The following is a 15,919-nucleotide window of genomic DNA, read 5'->3' as shown; positions in this document are numbered from 1 at the left end:
CAGAGAACTTTGCCAGTTGTTTTGTGATTAAACTCTTCACCTTTGATGTTTAAATAATTATCTCTCAAGAGGATAATGTTTTCTTGTATAATAGATTATTGGAGAACACTATCAGATTTTTTTCAGGTGAAGTGTTTCAGTGCTGTAATCCCACTTCAGAGGGGGTGTGTGTCAATTTGACTTGTTTTTTGTTACCAAATAACCTTCTACCATGCAAAAACTGAGCCTCAAAGATATTTTTAATTAATAAAAAGAGCTTATGCAATCATAATTTTCTTTGGTTCACATGCTGCTTCAGTCTGTTATCCCTTTACAATTGTTGAAATATAAAATAGTCTTACAGCTTGACAATAAACCTCCTAATCCTCCTCTTAGTTTACAAAAGTTACTTTGGAGCTAATAGCAAAGATTGCTCCTCAGTATTTGCATTACATTTTTTAATGGGAAATCCTGCTCAACAGCTCCATTGTTTTCTGTTTTGTCTTGTTCTCGCGTAACTTTTTTTTAGGGCAGTTTTCTTCTGGCTGGCTCAACCCTGGTTTCCCTTAAAATGAGATTAACAGGCTGTCAGGAGTTGATTGTGCTTGTTAGTGGCTTATCTTACAGTGGGGATCTATGCATCTACATGAGAGTTTTGTGAAGACAGTTTCCAGAGACCTTGGAAAAGGAGTAAGCCTGTCCTGTGGAGGAGCACCCAGGCTTGGAAATGAGCGGACACTGCTTCTGGGTGTGGTTTTCCTTGAGTTTTTGTAGGGTATTAAACACAGTAGTAGGCCAAACCCTTGTTTTATGTATCTGACATAAACTGCTGTGATAGATGTGAAGCTGCTGAAGTCTCAGTATGGTAACCTTTGGATACGAAGACTCGCAAAGCAGTCAGACTTGGTGGATGCGGTCAGTAGCTTCTGTGGTATCAGCATCAACTTCCAAGGTTCTCTTACAGTCCCTGTGATTTATGTTCAGTGTTGCAAATGCTTGTCTTGTGTAGATTCTTCTAGAACTTCACTTCTGGAAATGCAGGAGGTGGATGAGAGACAACTATGCCCCTTGATACAGGGTAGGACAGTGCAATGACCAGGTGTAACCAAACTGGCCAAATCACTGGTCGCTGAGAGAAGCTGGGGAGGTGTCATTCCCTCTGAAGTCCCTCTTCAGGAGCCTACTTCTTAAAGTATTCCTGGGCTCAAGAGATACTATGGAAGTGAAATTTTTCTTTGTTGACCGCATTTATATTGGTCAAGAACTTGTCCTTAAGCTTTTGCTGAAAGCACAGTGCCTTTCAGATACTTCCAGGATACGTGGCTGGCTGTTGGATAGGAGGAGACAAAATAATTGGCTGATTTTTTTTTTTTTTTCAGCAGTTGTTTGTTTTTAACCTATTTTAGTACTATTTTGTATCATTTACATACTAGGTAGCAATGAATTCTTTCCTAACTGCTAAAAACTGGGCTGGTAACTTTTCTCTAACTTATATTTACTGATGCTGGTAATGGTCTAGCAGAAAATGCAGGAATTTGGAGAACATTACAGCTCTTCTTTTCTTCCTATATTCCACAAATTCTTCTAGTAAGTTTTTCTAGAAATACAGACTAGATTTATACCAAGTGGTGAAAAAACTAATGCCTATACCTCGAGTTAAGTGAAAGGTTCAGTGGCTTGTACATAAGAAAACATTTTTATTGCACGCTAGGGTAACATGTACAGAAGTAGAAATCCATGCAAATTGGGTTTCTTACAACTTTGAGAGGATTGTTAGTGGCAGTACTAACTTCTAGGCTTGCCAGTTAACTAATAAAACAGTTTCTTTTCTTGATCTTTTGTCACTTCTATAAGACAGATATTTTTGTGGCTCATTCCTAAAGGTAGTTTCTCAATGTATGTGGCGTGTAGAGAGCATGTTGATACCAGAGGATCTGGTACCAACAGTGGAAACGTGAAGTATGGCAGTAGTCTCTAAGCATTAGATGAGCACAGTGTAACTTTAACAGCTCAAAGGAATGTAGCGGGAGAAATGTTCACTTGTGTAACAAATATGCATCAAAGCTAGCAAGGGAGTGCATTATCAAGGAAGCCCAGCTATCTCCTTAAACTATTAGGCCATCCTTTGGAGTTGGAATTAAGAAAAAAGAGTGAAATAACCTCATCAAATCAATTCTAGGGCCAATTTCATAAGCACTTCAAATAAAACATGTAGATTACACTGCAAATGTACAGACAATTACAAATTTGTGGCTCTAAAGTGCTGTGTTTTCTCCAGACCTTTTTAGCTGCCATGATCCCACATAATAACAAATTTAATACGTAGTGACTGGGAGATGATGCAGAATGTCTTGCAGCACAGTCACTAACTCGTGTTTTGGAGTAGAAAGAGAGCAAGCACCAAACATGGGGCATTACAGCCCTCATCACAACTGCCCCCCAGACACTGTAGCTGTGATGGGAAAGCGGAAGCTCTCTGTATCCCTTCTGGAGGGCCACGGGTGTCCGTGTGTTTCATAGCAGTGGAACTGATGAGAATCTCGGATTTCACTGCCTGTGCAGGCCAGTGTTTGAAAATTTCCTAATCTGTCTTTAGGAAAACCCCCAAACTGCAGAAACTTAACCTTTTCTCAAAGATCTGTACTCTCTCATGACTGCCACTGTGCTTTTTACAGCGTATTATCAGATGCCTTACAGAACCAAAGCACAAGGCACTCTTGGCCAGTGGACAGTAGCTCCAATGTTAAATATTTGCAGCAGTGTGGGGAAGCACAATTACTCTCACCTATCTACAAGTTTTTTACATTATTTCAGGCTTTCTGGTTCAGACACACACAGCTGCAATTTTGTTTGCTCTGAATATTTATGGCTGCTTCTTATCCATCTCCCCATTCCTACAGCTATTTACCTTTACCCTGTAATTAGCAGTTGTTCCTTGAATACTAACTGGTGTGCACTTCTTTACAGAAAGGGCCCTCATCTGGGACCGACAGGGTGAAGAAGGGTGGATCCTATATGTGCCATAAGGTAATGTGAAAAGGCCTGTGGTATCTCCATATTGATCTTTCCTCTGAAAGTACTTGACAACAAAATGATCTAACAGATTTTCCTGACAGCCTGGATGCTTGTTAAGGGGTTTCATGCAATTTAAGGAAAGGCAATACCTGATGTTCTTGAGGGCTTCTTTTTTGTTAGCTTGGAGTTAAAACAAACAAGCTGCTTTACTCAGTGTGAGTTTTTTAGATGTAGAACTTAAAATTGATGTATGCTTCTAATACCGTTTTCCTTGTAATACTTGAGTGGTACTTGGAGGAGTACAAAGTATGGATGAGTTTTTTAGTTTTAGAATGGTTCTCATTCCAGAAAGAATATCAGGTGTTTGCAGAAAGATTGCTGGGAGGTGAATGTTTCAGCTTAGATGATCGCATACTTGAAATTCTTTCTGAAAAGTTCATGACATAGGTCATGTTTTAAACACTGTTCACGCAGTGCTGGAAAAAATGCTTATTGTAAATCTCTCTTTTCATTAAAACTGTCCTGTTCTTCCCTTTCAGAGCCTGCAGCTGGCAAATCTTCCTCATAATTAGATTAAATTTTCTACAGAGAGATCCCATTTTCTATACTGATTTTCCTCTTAGGTGAAATCAATGTCAGATGTTAATTAGCGGTTTTGATTAAATTAACACTGGAACAGACTTTTCAGTGATGAATAATGTGACCCATTTTAAAGGTTTGTGAAGATTCTAGTTTGTCCTAGTTATCTTTGTAGGTGATAAAACTAGGCTGTGAATCAAGACAAAAACCTCACTGAATAAGATTAGTACAAGGGCTCTTTGTTAGATGCCTAAAAACTGTGCAGACTCATCCATCTATGCTGTTGCTTTTCTGCCTTTCAGAGCTGACAAAGGCTATAAAATTGCACCTTTTTACAGGTACGCTTAGCAGCTACTTTGGTTTTCAAAATAGTTCAGCTTCTAAATCCTGTGGTGTGCTGTTGAGGATTAGGGTAGACCTCTGCAGTGTGAGATAGCACTAGTGTGCACCATTCTTGTTGACAGCCGCTCTCTGGCTCTGTGTGGGTATCAAAGAGCCGGTGAGGAAGGGTTGTAACGCATGGAGATAAACATCAGTGACCTGCTGCTGCTGCAGGGATGGCTAGTTCACGGGGCTGTTCCCCTAATGGCACCGCCAGTTTAAGTTCTCACTGTCCTTGTGGTTGGACAAATTGAACTGTTTAGTAGCTGTGCCCAAACTCCTGAAGGATCTGGGTTTCAAGGAGAAAAACTACCCTCTTCTCCCTGCTCTTCTCTGCTCCCCACAACTGGCCCCCCCAAAAAAAAGGGGAAAAAAAAATAATTTGCTTTTTCACTCAGCCATTCCAGAAGTCTGGTTCAGAACCTGACTATATACGGCTGAGCCAGCCTGACTGAAGGCGGTGGGTTTCTTGTCAGAGGCCAGGAGCCTGTAGCAGGAGGATAGGAACAAAAAGGCCAAGCCAGATCTTTTCAAGTAAGAGCAAAATGGGACAGAACTTGGATGGGTTGTACTGGAGCTGAGACATGAATGCACAGTCTGCTTCCCCAGTGCTTTAATAGTGAAATGACCAGTGTGACTGTCCTTCCGTGCCATGGTGGATAACTGCTTCCAGGCAGTCAGTCTAACTTAATGTAGCAAGCTGCTTAAACTAGTTAGTTCTTCAGTGTGGAAGCTGCTGTTCCTAACACCAGATCACTGAGAGTCTGTAGCACTGTGAATAGCACGTGTTTTTCATCTTTTTCGAGTAGTGTAAGTATATTAACATGCACCGAGACATGGCCAAATCCATGCAGCCAAGGAACGTACAAAACTTGTTGTAGACCAGTGTCTATACCTTGCTGTAAAGATAAAAAAGGAATATCTGAAATGCAATTGAATGATTTTCAGTGGCTTAATTGTAAACGTAGATGTTTTTATAGCCACCAGCGCAGATTGTATCTTGATTATAAATACCCCTAGAATGCTAGGAATAGTGGGACAGAGCTTCCCTCCAGTTACTCCTTTCTTCATGTCACATCTCATTCAGTGAAATGTTTTTTGACAGGTGCCAGCACCTGTCTATATCCAGTTACTCCTTAATATACTGATAGATGGATCAAGGCACTGAGATGCTCGCTCTTCCTCTGAGGAGCAGCAGAATGGTCATTTTTAGCTTTTTGCCAGAGAGATATATTAGTAATTGACACTCATGTTATCAGACGCTTTGCCATTCAAACTACTTTTAATATCAGCTGCAACTAGTCTCTGCATAGAGTGAAATTTCCCTTATTTCTAATGCAGTGATTTTCATCTGTATCAGTTCACTGATCTGTCAACAGTATTTGAAATGTTTTGCTCTATTAATCTAATGAACTCTTGCCTAAGGAAGTGCAAGCTCTTAAGTTCACTTTTTCTTCTCTTGCTCTGCAGTCTTACTGCTACAGGTATCGCTGTGCAGCACGTAGTCAAAACACTCCTGACAGCTCTGCCTCAAATCTGGGGTTCCGCTGTGCAGCAGACACCTTGCCAGAACTGCAGTGACCAGGTGGGCTGTCGCACTGAGACATGAGGGGCTGAATTCATCTAGGGAAGAGGAGATCCCTGCAGTGTCACTTGCCAGTGACACGGAACAGAGAAATCTGGTGCTTAAACCTCCTGCTGATGGAGAGAAGAAAAAAAAAAAAAAAGGAATCCAACACTATTCAGTGTTGCTTGAAGAACCTTCACATACTTCTCTTCGAGGGACCAGGCCTGGACTTTTATCCTGACCCAACTTTTTATTGGTGATCTCTGTTGGTTTTAGCAAATGTGCTGGAGTTAACTAGCACAAAACTGAGCAGAAATGCCTATTGTGTTTTAAAGGTTAATTAATAGCCCTTTCAGAAAAGATCTTTATTAAGTAATTTATGTATAGTTTTAATTTCTACACTCAAATTCAGTCAACAAGAACTTTACAAACTTCTAGACAGCTTTAGGAGACACTTGAAGCAGTTCAGAATGTCTAGACAGCTTTAAAAGAAAACTCAAGGAGTTAAGAGTGAGGACTAGCAGACACCATCCATCCACACAGGCAGTTAGTGCAGCCCTTCTATTACAGTCCTGTTGCAGTGAAAATCAGGTCCAGAAATGTGCTTTTTCTGGTGAGATACTTGCTCATTTTTAGGTAGTGCCTTCTGCAACTGAGGGATGATAATCCTCAGGGTGATGGTGATTAGAAATGTTGTACATACTTGAATAAAATTTCAAGTGTGTATTTACGCTGAAGACTTATTGATGGAAAAAACGCTGGCAATTTCCTTTGAATTTCTTAAGACGTGATCTAGGCTTATTTTAGGGACCTGCAAATTGCAAAAATGGTATCACCAGAAACTGAAGCTAATAAATTATTCCACTAGAATAGAAGATCATTACAGTGAAAAGATGGCACATGCAACTGTGAGCCCCAAGGCCTAATAAGCTAAGTTTTGAAACTGTTCTGCTTAAATAAAAATCATCCCACTTAAAAGGAGAGGAATTTTAGCAAGGAAGAAGGGAAACAGGGATAGTAAGAGCTACCTCATTTTGGAGTCTGAATGTATTTCAGGCTGTTCACAAAGTGTTTTGTGCTGTCGCTTGCTCTAGGACACAGTATCTGGTCATGCTTTGGTGCCAAGCAATTGCTTGCTCTAAGAGGAGACTAAACAAGGACTCTCCCACGCAGTAAGTGCCGACCCAGAACGGCTGTCCTCAAACATATCACAGTGCTGTGCCACTGCCCTCTGATCTGCCCACGTGTGAAACGGGCCTTCAGCTCTGCCCTCAGCAGTGCTTTGAGATCTAACAGTGCAACATGCAGGGGATTGATGAAAACTTTTGCATTGATGCTAGTCCCTCTCGGCATGGTCCTTTCTGTAATAAATTGGGTTTGGGGTTAATACAACCTGGAGCTAATACAAATCCATCACTTGCCAGCTGCTTCTCCACTTAGTGTTTCATGTTGAAGATAGTGGAGGATATCTGGGGAGCCCTTCAACAAACACCAGCCTCCAGTGGCGCATAAAAGTAATTCTAGCAAGCAGGAAAAAAGCTATTCCGGATTGTACCACTTGGCACTCACGTAAGCATGATAAAAACTTCAATATTTTGTGTAGCAAAGACTATCTTATCAGCATTACATGTTTAATTGAAATCTGTGCATGAAATCTCTACATGTATCTTACTAAGAGCAATAAGCAAAGAATCTGTTTTAATTTCTGTCTTTCTAAAAGGCGTGCCCTGCCACAAGAAGGAATATATTTTCTAAAAGATTTTGCCTAGAATTGTTTTGGAGTTTTATTCTGGGAAAAAGATCCTTGAAAAAAACACACATGATTCCATATGTGGAAAAATTCTTAAAACTTTATTTAAGCAAACACTTTCATGATACTACATCATCAGGTATGTCAGTCAATACTCATTGTGCTGTGGGTGGAATGGGGAGTAAAGTTCTCTGCTCTTCTGCAGAGATGGAATGTCTCCCATTGATGCTGCTTTTGTTTGGATAATGGTTGCTGTGTTAATTACAAGATCTTTCATTAAAGATTCTTGAATTAATCTGATCAGATTTCAATAGGAAAGTAAATTGCCAAGCTTCCATGAATACTGAAATACTGATAACCATTATTGCCCTTTGAGAGCAGAGAGGAGGGAGGATTACACGGAGCTCAGTCTTTCGAGCTCTGAGCACACAAACTGTGCAGTGGCAGGCAGGGGCTCTGAGCCTGAAGCAAACCTGAAGGAAGCAGAGAACAGACATTCAGCAGGCAGAAACAAGGCTCTGTTTTCTCTTCCAGTTCCTTGCTAGGGCATTTTTTTTCTTTTAGTAGGATTTTGGTCCACAACATGCCCGGGCAGCTGTAGGGCTAAGGCACAGCAAAGTATAATGTACATCCTATATGGAAAAAGGCTGTTAATGGCCATGCTGCTTTAGAACGCAATGACAATGCATCATTTCATAGTCTTGCAAGGCCTTTAATGTGGCTGGCTGTTTTCAACAGTACATCATTCTCTCCTTGTTCTGTGCTGTGGAGGTTTGTGCTAATCAGATAACTGATGCTCGGTTTACTTGCTAGAAATGGCATCAGCTGGCTTGGACTGGTGGGGTAGGATTGCACTGAGACAGAAGGCATGGCTGTGTTCTCTGGTTTAAGGCTGGTGATGGAAGGACTAGATATTGCTAATGGTGTTTGGGGGTTTGTGTTTTGGAGGTTTTTTGTTGTGTTTTTTTTTTTAAATCTACACTTCCTTAACTACTCAAAATCATGCCAGGTATGTATTCATAACAGGAAGCTAACAAACTGTGCCGTCATCTTGAAAATGAGGAATGCAGATGGTATAAAACTAGTCTTGGAACTTTTTCCAGGAGGGAAAGAGGAAATACATTGGATCGTCTGCTCCCAGCCCTCCAGTCCTGTGGGCTGAAAGTGGCTGGGTGGCTGTCAGAGTGCCCGCTGCGGGAAGAAAACCAGGTAAGCTTCTAAATAGGCCAAGCAACCTTGCAACCCAAGCTGTGTCTAGTGCAGCATGCAGCCCGAGTTACAGGATACGGAGAACTTCTCTTATGTAGAAGCTGGCACCCTTAATCAGGCAAGGAATGAATTTAATGGCTGCTCAGCTTATAAAGTATTCTTGACAAGCAGCTGAAATGCTTTGGGAGCTTTCTGTACTGACAGCAGTGACAATGATTAACCCTAAGAAAAATCACATGGTAATATCATCCTAAATTAAAACCACTGCCAGATGTAAATATGAACAGCAGTTTTCTGTAACAGAAGAATGAAGGCATACATTAAACTGGGAGAAGCTAACACCAAGTCTTACCAAGGAAGTATAGGTAAAAACAGTGTCAGATTTTGTTTAGCAAACAGCAAATTAATAACAGCAAAATGTTCTTTATCTCCCTTGTCAGTATCAGATTGATCTTTCAGGTTCAAAACAAAACTGTTTTTTATTTAAAAATAAAGTTACCAATGGCCTGCAGCACAGCTGATCCCCCCCGAGATGTGCTACTTTGTGTGTGTATGTTATGGCAAAGGTTATGAACACAGGTAAAGATCAAACTGTACAGAGCAAATAACCTAGAGGTTTGTGCCCGTGATGGCATGCTGTGGCACAACTGTAAAAAGCAGCACTGCAGTTTATCTGTCTTGTATATCAAAGCTGGGGGAAATTCAAAACAAGCCCAACTGAAGCTTCCTTAATTTGATCTTTTCTAGAAAGGAAGTAACGTGCAGTAGCAGAATGTGCTCCAACCATCAAGCTCTTGTGTGTATCCCTGGTGTAAGGAGACAAAGCAGTATACATGTTAGACCTGTATAAGAACGATGAAAAGATGCACTGACCTTCTTTCTTTGTTGGGAAAGAACAGGCCTCGCTTAATACTGTCTGGCTGCATAGGAATAGCAAAACCAAATTGGTTAGTAGCTGAAAGGAACGCTCACATATCTGCTAGCCATTCAACAACGCAAAAAGCCAAATTTGTTGTTTGTTGTTCAGATGTCCGTTTGTATTTCCTACTTCAATCCATTTCAGAAGTCAGAATAACAGCATCATACCGCTTTAGACCACAGAGTCTGAATTTGCTTCCTGAGTGTATAATAACAGTGCTGGAAAGTAACATGGATGTGCTGCTTGCTGTTATTGCAGAGATCTTATTAGATGAGCCTCGAGATAGACATGATTTAAAAAGATGGGATGATTATACTTCTCGGAGCCTGTATTCCTGTGCTGTTTATATAAAAGCTAAATGGTAATGTAATTGAACTAGTCACTTAAAACCCGATTTTGACATGCAGCTAGATGTGACTGGAGATGGAAAACAGTGGGGGACAAAGCATTCAAGCTAATTTTTCTGGGCAAGCTTTTTATATAAATAACGTTTTGTGGAACAAAAAATTGTACAGCAAGTAATTTTTAAAAAAAATGGGATTTAAGAAACCTAATGCCTTTCTTGCAAATGTCAAGAGTCCTTGAGTCTCCCTCTTGTGTAATTTTCAGTGATGTTTCTCCTTGCTATCGCACGTCCTTTCTGTGTACAAATGTTAAAGTTGTTTCTTTCTGAGAGGTACAAATTGAGAGAGCTGCTTTAACATGCTGTCAGAAGAAAACAAGAAAAAAAACCCAGGCCTGGCTTAATAACTGATTTTGGAACACCTTGAAGCTCCAGTACTCTCTCATACCATCCACCTTGAAAACAGCCTCTAGGATGTTGCACGAAGTTATTTTCAAAATCTTGTCTTTTTGCTGTTATTCAAAACCACATCTGCTTCCTTGGTGGAATACAGAGTTTTATTTAACTGCAATTTAACTGCTAGAGAAAATCATATTGGTTAGGTATGCATGAGGACTGAAAAGCTATGGAGAACTCCCTGAAGAAGTGTCTAGTGTGGAAAAAAGGGAGCCATCCCAAGGTAAGAAGGAAGCACATATGCGGGAACCACAGTAGCAAGGTTTTCTCAATCTCTTATCTTCCTGTAAAGATTTCTCTTCTCTGTTAGTCATTGGTAAATTATGGCATCTTCCAGAATAATCGTATGAAAGTTCCTGTCCAGCAGAAATATCAGTAGCTGCAAAAAGTGCCAGTTTAGGCACCATTGAGTCAACTCGAACTGGCACCATGAACAAATTTGGTTCACAAGAATGATTCAGGAATCTGCCTACGTTACCAATGTACGTAGGGTCAACAAATGTCTCCATTATCTGACCGTTATGGAGGTGCTCCCTCACCACTATAATATAGTTTGAATCCTTTGATGTCTGGGCCTGAATTCTTCTACGTGCCTCGTTGAAGCCTAAAACTTCACCAGCATATTCACAAACAAATCTTCCTTTAGCTATGAATTCCAGAGTGCGAAGACCCCACCCTTTCTTCTCAGTCTTGAATACCTCAAGTCTGAATTGCAAACCCCTCTGAACAACCCTGTTCTGACAGGATTCACTGCACTGGCACATAGTGTTGCACTCAAAAACAGGCCTGGTGTACTCCTCTTTGTCTGTAGGCCTGAGGCACAAACTGTTGTAACTTTCACCGTGGGAAAGACACGAGCACACATGAACCACGCAGGAGCTGGTACGACAGACACATCCTCGAAAGGTGATTTCAGTGGGGTCAATCTCTCCATCTGCTCCAGCCACGCTGTCTGGGCTATACTGCAAAGAGAACAAGAGTCAAATCCTTGTCACATTCGATGCTTCTTTCCAGAGGCTATCACATTTTTACGAAGTTTGTGTTTGGCTAAGACTGGTCTCTGAACTGAACTGAAACCATGAACGCTTCATTTACCTATAAACTTCTAACTACAAGCCTAACTTTTCTAAAATGTTTTAAAGAATGCAAATTTGATATTCCACATAGATTGAGAAAGAATAGTCTGTTAGTGACTGAATTTCTCACAATAGTCTAACAGCCAGAAAAAAAAAAAAATCTTAGCAGGAAAAACACATCAGCTAATTTGATCTGGTTTACCAGATACCATGCTATTTCTATAAATAAAAATTGTATCTTTAATTCCCTCTCCCCCTTCAAAATCCTCAATAAGCTACTTAGCTATTATAAGTCACAGACTTTCAAATGCCTGCTTTTGTTAAAAAGGAAGATACTTGAAATTTATCTTAACAAAATGTTGCATTCAAACTTGCTCCTGCCAATTCTGTTAGAAGGTGATGAAGGTGATGACGGCGATGCATTGGCACATCTCTACACGTTCACCAAAAGCTAACTGTTCTGCTGCCGGGGTACAACGTGAGCTGGTATTTGCTTCACCCTAAATTCTGTCGGTGGGAACAGATGTGATGCAATTCAAGCAACCCCAGCTGACAATCAGGCTCTCAAAATGAAACGATGCCCCCAGCAGGTTAATGGTTATAGAACCACGGACTGCTCCAAAATAAAAGGGGAGAGAAACTGCTACGTTTGAAAATCAAAACATAAAGACAGCTACCTGTATATTTCAACTTCCTTCTCAGCATTCGGCTTGCAAAGCTTTACTTAGAAGCCTGGAGTGTGCGGTATTAGTAAACGTTACATTTTACAGTAGATTATGCCTGGTAGCTTCGGGTGCTGTGAAACACACTGGTTCATTCAGCGGCTTCTGTTCTCATGAATGTCACCTTCCGCAGTTGCTTGGCTTTACCCAAACCCAACAGCCCCTTATCTGTTCCCCGCTCACTGACTACAAGCTTTCCTATTTCTGTAAGACAGCAGCACCCCATGCAGTTTAGGAAGATGAGGGTTTATTCGGATTGCATCTTTTATTCCCATTCCCCCCCCCCCAAACCCCCGGCTTACTGGAAGCGTTTCCGTGCTGTTTTCCAAAGACTCTAAGGCAAGCGCACCCCTCGGCGTGAGGCGTCCGGCGCTGACCCGAGGCACACGGGCGGCAGCCGGGCCGTGACACCGGCCCGAGGCACACGGGCGGCAGCCGGGCCGTGCCGGGCGCTGGGCAGCGCCTGCAGCCGCCCCGTGTCCCTCGGTTACAGCTGTCCGGGCGGGCCCGCAGGGGCCGCGCTGTTCCTCAGGGGCGGCGCCGCGCCGCTAAAATACCCCAAACGCGCCGTACGGGGGCAAACCGGCCCGTATGTGTGCGAGGGAAGCGAGGGGCGCGCACGGCAGGACCCCGGCGCGGCGGGGCTGGCCGCCTGCTGAGCCCCCGAGGGACGCGCCGGGCAACGGCTTCCTCAGGCGCCCGGGCCGCGCTACCCGCCGCTTCCTCCTCCTCCCCTCCCCCCCCTCCCCGGCCGGCCCCCGCCCCTACCTGAAAAGCCGGCGGGGCCTCCCCGGGCGGCGCCACGGCCACAGCCAGGACCTCCCGCCCGCCGCTGAGGTCCGCCATGCGCCCGCCCGCTGCCTCCGCGCCCTCCGCGCAGCCGCTCGCGCTGCGGTGCGCAGGCGCCCTGGCTGCTCCGCGGCGGAGCGCGGGACCGGGCGCTGCCCGGCGCCGGGGGAGCCGCCATCTTGTGGCGCCGCTGGGCCGGGCGAGGCGCGGCGGGGCTGCGCGCCCCGGGGGCTCCGTGCTGCCGTGCGGCCTCGCTGTGGGGCTGCCCGCGGCCCCTGTGCCTGCAGCCGGGGGGCTCCCGCCGCTGGGCCCCGCCGCAGCCCCGTGCGGTGGGTGTGGAAGTGCTCAAAACAACAAGAGTGATTTCACAAGTTAATTAAATGCTACGCACTTACGTTATTCTTCATGGCGCTGTAAATCTTTGCCTGTTTAGAAGGTGTTTGAGTTTTAGGGGGATTTTTGGCTGGCTGGGTGTTGGGGTTTTTTTAATTCTTCCTGGCTCATTTACGCTTTTAATTAGACTTGTATGTTTTTTTTCGTTTAAGTTAGTGTATTTTTTAATGCTGGTGGGAACTTGCACGTTCTGATCTCATGAGGCCTAGAAACGCTGTCAGCTGGAGCGGGGCCGCAGGCAGTGGCCCCCCTGCCAGGGCTGCGCGAGGGTCCCTCGGGTTTGTGCCCAGAGGTAGGGCCCTGGTCAGCCCCTCAGCCCCTTTGTCAGGACCTGTTATTAGCTTTCTGGATGAAGGGGAGTACAGACCCATGGAACCAGGCTCTGGATGGATCTGGGAGGTGCCAGTGCTATGTCTGTTCTCCTAAAGCGCTCGTGACAGTGGTTTCTGTGCAGCACGGTGCCGAGCAGCCACACTCGGTGTCACATCCTTTGTCTGCACTGCAGGCTGAGCTGTGACTGGGGAAGAGGAGCCGGACTTGTGTTCTTCAGGTGCTGGTGGTTTGCTCCTTGAGTCAGTTGTTTTGGAGCTGAAGGCTGAGGAAACTCTTACTATGTTTTCACCTTTTTTTCCCCCTTTGTGTGATCCAGGTGCTTTCTTTTTAAAATCAATTATCACATCCAGAAATTGGCTCCTCAGACTTAAGAGGCAGAAATTCCTGGAGCATGCTCTGTGCCCCTCCAACAGGGTGTTAGTTGTGTGCTGCTTTTTCTGTGGTGGTTACTTATGTGACTCAATTCCGATTCTTCTTTCTGCAATATCCAGGCAATGGGAAGAGCCTTCACCTGCTGTGTCTCCTTCCTCCTGCCTGGAAGAGGAGCTGAGCAGCGCCAGGAGAGGTGCAGGTGAGACTGGATGGTGAAGTCTGTGTTTGTGTGTTGGGTAGTTAATGGGGCTAGCAGAACTGACAGGAAGAGAATGAACGGGGTTGTTCAGGATTGCACTTAGCCTGTAAGAGAAGGGAAGATATAGAAGATGAACTTGTGGAGATCAGTGCGTCCTAGTATCTGGCCGGTATAATTTTGGGGAAGGCTTTGGTCATTTTAAACCTTGGATCAGTGTATGCTGCTGTGAATGTAAAGGAAATGTACCAGTAGTGCCAGCGCTTCATAGCTGAATGTAATGAAAATGGTGGAAAGCTTTAAATACAGCCTACTAGTCTCAGTTTGTCCACCCAGGCAGCCGTACAGCTGTTTCCCGCAGATGCCTGTAAGCCCTGCCTTCTTGGGGTTGATGCTTTCATCCTGTGAGCATTTGTCATTGTGGAGAAAGTGGTAGATCAGTTTTATGAGATAGATGCTGGAACTTTGAGTGATTGCAGATATTAAAATACACTTAGGTTTTGTAGTTTAGGGCACTATGTTATTACCAAATTGACCTTTAGATCAAGACACACATAATTTGGCTGCTAATCCTTAGTGCCAGATGGAATTCTTCTCCATTTTTAAATGACAGAAGTAATGAGTCATTACTCTGTAGTAAAAGAAACAGATTGCTTACATTTACAGGAGATGGGGTTTTGGAAATCTGCAAAAGGTCATGGAAAATCCACTGTTTTCCTCCTCCTCCTTCTCCCACCCAGTGCTTCTATTGTATTGAACTGTGAATGGGTTGAACTGTTGAAATGCCCAGGTTGGGTGAAAAATTGATGAAAGCTCACTTTTATTTGTTATGTAAAATTTTTGTTGAAAGCAAGCTTAAAATGGAGCTGAAAGAGTGAACTGTATGTGAACTTTGTGATGCTGAACCAAGACACCTGGTGCAGCTGTGAATTTCTTTTGCAGCACACGATGCTCTCTCTAGGATGAGACTACATGAATAACTTCTCTTTGATGCGTTGCACGCATTTAGCTGTTGGTTTTTCTCCCTATGTAGGTAATGCTTTCTGCTCATTAATAATTTGTGACTGTTCTCTGCAGTTTCTCAGATTTCATAATATCCATCTGATAATTGGAATTTGGTAGGTTAACTGGGCCTGGAACTGTGAGTTCATTTGAGAGCTGTCTTCATGTCACTTCACTGAATTTTCATGGCTGATGATTTTCATGTTGAAACTCAAGGGGGTGTGTGAATCTGTGATTTACCAGGCTGCAAGTAAGGGAGCAGTGCTCAGAAAACTAGGCACAGTCCTAGTCTAGAAGAAATAAATATGAAGCTTCATGTCTTTTCCGGTAGGCAGAAGCCCCTGGAATCAAGGAAGCTTTTTCTAAGAGGTTTCTTTCTAATTTCAGTGTGGTGGAAGCTAAGCAATCTCAAGTGATTAATACATATTACAATGATTTCATGTATGCATAGTGTCATCATCGGTACTGTTGGTTGGGAGGGAATTCTGGTTATCTGGTGCAACCCTTTCTTCAACTGGGAGTGTTGCCAATACTTGATCAGGCCATCTGTGGCTTTCATGAGCTGACTTCTGGAAAACTCTCAAGGCCTGAGATTTCACATCCTCTCTGGGTACCAGTTTCTGGGCTGTACCAGCCTCCCAGTGAGAGTTTTTTCAGAATGTCAAACCTGAACTTCCCTAGCTGCAGTTTTTTGCCTTTATGCCTTATTTATCACTACTGAGAGGAGTTTTACTCTGCTATCTTTGTAACTACTCCTCATAGCATTCTTTTAGATTATCTCATAGTGTCCTCCTTGCAGAAACAAGCAAGAATTATGTCCCTCAAGCTTTTCTTACTG

At 43.4% G+C, this 15,919-nt stretch overlaps 2 protein-coding genes across 5 annotated transcripts in view; one reads left to right on the top strand and one right to left on the bottom strand.

The window, feature by feature from the left end:
• SUMF1 (sulfatase modifying factor 1) overlaps window positions 1-7,292 on the top strand; it is a 38,928-nt gene extending 31,636 nt beyond the window's left edge. For 2 of the 4 annotated variants that reach the window (XM_080384723.1, XM_080384721.1), the window contains 2 exons: window positions 2,947-3,006; window positions 5,425-7,292. In XM_080384723.1, the coding sequence (XP_080240849.1) occupies window positions 2,947-3,006; window positions 5,425-5,535 (171 nt within the window). In that variant the 3' untranslated portion in view covers window positions 5,536-7,292. The other 2 variants (XM_080384722.1, XM_080384724.1) reach the window with 2 other exon arrangements.
• A 59-nt stretch (window positions 7,293-7,351) lies between these two features.
• LOC308062787 (histone-lysine N-methyltransferase SETMAR) lies at window positions 7,352-12,966 on the bottom strand. The gene is made up of 2 exons (XM_080384725.1): window positions 12,765-12,966; window positions 7,352-11,160 (listed from the first exon to the last, which is right to left on the bottom strand). The coding sequence occupies exons 1-2, from the start codon at window positions 12,840-12,842 to the stop codon at window positions 10,366-10,368; spliced, it is 873 nt and encodes a 290-aa protein (XP_080240851.1). The 5' UTR covers window positions 12,843-12,966; the 3' UTR covers window positions 7,352-10,365.
• Between the last annotated feature and the right edge of the window lie 2,953 nt (window positions 12,967-15,919).

This window comes from Falco punctatus (genome assembly GCF_963210335.1).
Source record: "Falco punctatus genome assembly, chromosome: 4".
In the NCBI taxonomy this organism is placed as follows: Eukaryota; Metazoa; Chordata; class Aves; order Falconiformes; family Falconidae; genus Falco; species Falco punctatus.
The sequence above is the reverse complement of the archived record's forward strand: the minus strand, read 5'-3'. Positions and strand labels throughout refer to the sequence as shown.

Coding starts and splice junctions, on each gene's coding strand:
- LOC308062787 (XM_080384725.1), bottom strand. CDS start 12,842: ATGGCGGACCTCAGCGGCGGGCGGGAGGTCCTGGCTGTGGCCGTGGCG. Junction 11,161..12,764: donor AGGCCCCGCCGGCTTTTCAG/GTAGGGGCGGGG, acceptor TTCTCTTTGCAG/TATAGCCCAGACAGCGTGGC.